Source organism: Lycium barbarum, chromosome 8, assembly GCF_019175385.1.
Source record: "Lycium barbarum isolate Lr01 chromosome 8, ASM1917538v2, whole genome shotgun sequence".
In the NCBI taxonomy this organism is placed as follows: domain Eukaryota; kingdom Viridiplantae; phylum Streptophyta; class Magnoliopsida; order Solanales; family Solanaceae; genus Lycium; species Lycium barbarum.
In genome coordinates this window covers 108,214,589-108,218,367 of record NC_083344.1, presented here as the reverse complement: position 1 = coordinate 108,218,367, position 3,779 = coordinate 108,214,589, and the positions used below count along the sequence as shown (strand labels likewise).

Here is a 3,779-nt window from a genome sequence, read left to right as displayed (position 1 = left end):
AGGGTAAGATCGGAGTTAGCATTTTTATTGACAGAGAGATCTGTGATCTGGTGGTAGGGGTTAGGAGGGTGAACGATAAGCTGATGGCTATTAAGATAGTAGTTGGAGGGCATACTTTAAACATGGTTAGTGCTTACGCACCACAAACGAGCCAGGATGAGGAGATAAATAGGCTATTCTGGGAGGATTTGGACTAGGTTGTGTGGGGTATTCTGCACTCAGAGAAACTTTTTCTTCGTGGTGATTTCAATGGTCACATTGGGACGACTGCTAGGGGTTATGATGATGTACACAGAGGCTTCGAGATAGGTGATAGGAATGAGGGAGGTACGTTGCTATTGGATTTCGCGAGAGCTTTCGACTTGGTGATAGCAAACTCTAGTTTCCAGAAGAGGGAAGAGCACTTGGTCACCTTTCGGAGTACGAGGGCCACGACCCAAATTGATTAGCTACTCTCCCGGAAGTGCAACAGATGTTTATGCACGGATTGCAAGGTTACCCCGAGCGAGAACCTCACGACCCAAAATAGCAAGGTTCTTAGTTATGGATCTGGAGATAAAAGGAAAGAGGCGAAAGAGGGTTGTGGCTGGTCAGTCGAAGATTAGGTGGGATGCTTTGAACAAGGACAATGCCTAGGAGTTGGGGGAGCGGTTGAGGGTATTGGGAGCTTGGAGGAGTAGCGGGGATGCGAGTAGAATGTGGACTATGACGGTTGCTAACATCAGGAAAGCGACAACAGAGGTGCTAGGGGTCTCGAAGGGTTACTCTAGCAGACACAAGAGGACTGGCAGTGGAACGGAGAGGTCCAAGATAAAGTGGAAGCTTAGAAAGCAGTGTATTTAAAGCTAGTAGAGAGCACAGACGAGGGGGAGAAGAGGACTAACAGGGAGCAGTATAAGAAGGCGAGGAAGGAGGCGAAGTTAGCAGTTACAGCGACTAAGACTGCTGCATTTGGACGCTTGTATGAAGAACTGGGGGAAAAAGGCCGGGAGAAGAAGTTGTACAGGCTAGCCAAAGAGAGGGAGAGGAAAGCTCGGGACCTGGATCAAGTGAAGTGTATCAAAGACGATGGAGGCAAAGTTTTGGTAGAAGATGCCCATATTAAATGAAGATGGCAGACTTACTTTCATAAACTCTTAAAAGAAGAGGGGGACCGGAACATTGTATTAGGCTAATTGGAGCTCTCAGAGAGCCACTGCGATTTTGGGTACTGCAGGCGGTCAAGCTTGAGGAGGTCGAGGGGGTTATGCGTAAGATGAGCAGGGGGAAAGCGACCGGGCCAGATGAAATCCCGATAGAATTTTAGAAGAATGCGGGCAGAAGAGGCTTGGAGTGGCTTACGCGATTGTTGAATGTTATTTTTAGGACGACAAAGATGCCTGAAGAGTGGATATGGAGCACCATAATCCCGTTGTACAAGACCAAGGGGGATATCCAGAACTGCAACAACTATAGGGGTTATCAAGGTGTTGAGCCATACGATGAAAGTTTGGGAGAGAGTGGTGGAAGCGACGATGAGGAAGACAGTATCTATTTCGAAGAACCAGTTCGGATTCATGCTAGGGTGTTCAACTACAGAAGCTATTCACCTTGTGAGGAGGTTGGTGGAGCAGTAGAGGGATAAAAAGAAAGACTTGCACATGGTGTTTGTTGACCTAGAAAAGGCTTACGACAAAGTCCCAAGGAAGGTGTTGTGGAGATGTCTGGAAGCTAGAGGTGTTCCTGTAGCTTACATTAGAGTGATAAACGACATGAATACTGGAGCCAAGACCCCAGTGAGGACGGTTGGAGGTGATTCAGAACACTTCCCAGTCACGATGGGCCTGCATCAGGGGTCCGCTCTTAGCCCCTTTTTATTTGCTTTGGCGATGGACGCATTGACGCTCCATATTCAAAGAGAGGTGTCGTGGTCCATGTTGTTTGCTGATGACATTGTGCTTATTGACGAGTCGCGGAGTGGTGTTAACACGAGACTAGAGGTTTGAAGACAGACCCTGGAGTCGAAAGGTTTTAAGTTAAGCAGGACTAAGATAGAGTACTTAGAGTACAAGTTCAGTGATGTGATTCAGGTAGAGGACGAGGACATGCAGCTAGATACACAGGTCATCTCGAAGAAAGAAAGTTTCAAGTACCCAAGGTCAATCATCTAAGGGCATGGTGAGATTGATGACGATGTCACACATAGTATTGAAGCTGGATGGATGGAATGGAAGCTCACATTGGGGGTGTTGTGCGATAAGAAGGTTCCGCCTATACTAAAGGGAAAGTTCTACAAAGTGGTGGTTAGATCGACTATGTTATATGGGACGGAATGCTGGCTAGTTAAAAAAGCTCATGTTTAGAAAATGAAGGTAGCAGAGATGCGGATGCTGAGATCGATGTGCGAGCATACCAGGAGAGATAGGATTCAGAATGAAGTGATTCGGGACAAGATGGGTGTGGCCCCTGTGGTGGATAAGATACAGGAAGAGAGGTTGAGATGGTTCGGCCATGTGCAGCAGAGATGCGTTGATGCGCCAGTGAGGAGGTGTGAGAGACTGACAGTGGTGGGCCTGAAGAGAGGGAGGGGTAGGCCAAAGAAGGCCTGGGGAGAGGTGATTCGGCAGTATATAGTGCTACTTCAGCTTACCGAGGACATGACCTGTGATAGGATAGTGTGGAGGTCGACTATCAGGGTAGAGGGCTAGTAGGGGGCCGCAAGGATTTCTTTTCCATATTAGGAGTATTATTATCTTTGCTCACTCGCTTATTTTTTCTAAATCTCTCATATATCTTGCTTGTTTCTTTCTTTCTTTCTGTAACGTCATTTATCTTATTATATGTTATTATTACTGCCTATTATTACTATTGTCTTGACACCTTTTCTTGAGCTGAGGGTCTATCGGAAATAACCTTCCTACCTCCCAAGGTAGGGGTAAGGACTGCGTACATTCTACCCTCCCTAGACCCCACCATGTGGGAATATACTGGGCACGTTGTTGTTGTTGTACAAATGAGAGTATAAAGAATTGAGATGTCAAACCTCACGAAGTTATAAGTTGGTTTTTGCGGATACATGGAGAGAAACCTGTCACATTTTGCTTTTCGAGAGTCAATTTGATTTATCCTAGAAGCTAAATTGAATTAAATTAATTTAATATCTTAAAATTAAAATTTAGATATTCGAAAACTATACGAAAAATACTATAAGTTGCAATTCTTCTCATATTAATATGTTGAAAAATTACATCTTAAAATGTTGGTTAAAATCCATGTAGTTTAACTGTCGAAAAACGAAATGAGACAAGTAAAAGTGAACTGAGAGAGTACAAATTAAACATAGATCGACGCATATAAGAGATGACCAAAGCATCAAGAGCAGCCAATTCCGCACATATCTATCTACATCTATTAAAAGCATGAATAATTTTCGCTAAATGTTGAACGACTAAAATATTCTCTAAATATTGATCGAATTTTATACGTGACCACATGCAAATATAATTATTATTTTAACATAATTTTTATAACAATTAACAAACGACATTCGTACGACGCATGTACGTAGAAACTAGACACGTTTTATATAAAATTATACGGTAACTAGAGAATAAATCCGCGCTTCGCGCGATTGGCTAAATGAATTCTTCTTTGAAAAGATTAGAGCCCCTGAATATGAGGATAGCATCTACAAATTATTTATCATTAGTGAAGTGGGAGCTACAATATTCAATATTAACGTTTTTTTACGTAATTTATAAAATAGTAAATCGAGAAATACATTTGTAAACAATATTAAA

The 3,779-nt window shown here is 43.1% G+C and overlaps 1 protein-coding gene across 1 annotated transcript; it reads left to right on the top strand.

Moving 5' to 3' along the window:
- Window positions 1–1,640: 1,640 nt before the first annotated feature.
- On the top strand, window positions 1,641–2,687 carry LOC132608100 (uncharacterized). Its single transcript, XM_060322172.1, has 2 exons — window positions 1,641–1,979; window positions 2,352–2,687. The coding sequence occupies exons 1-2, from the start codon at window positions 1,641–1,643 to the stop codon at window positions 2,685–2,687; spliced, it is 675 nt and encodes a 224-aa protein (XP_060178155.1).
- The last annotated feature ends 1,092 nt before the right edge of the window (window positions 2,688–3,779 follow it).

Excerpts from the sequence above, each read along its gene's own strand:
- LOC132608100 (XM_060322172.1), top strand. The coding sequence starts at position 1,641 with ATGGTGTTTGTTGACCTAGAAAAGGCTTACGACAAAGTCCCAAGGAAG. Across the intron at positions 1,980-2,351 it reads GTGTTAACACGAGACTAGAG|GTAGCAGAGATGCGGATGCT; the intron begins GTTTGAAGACAG and ends TAGAAAATGAAG.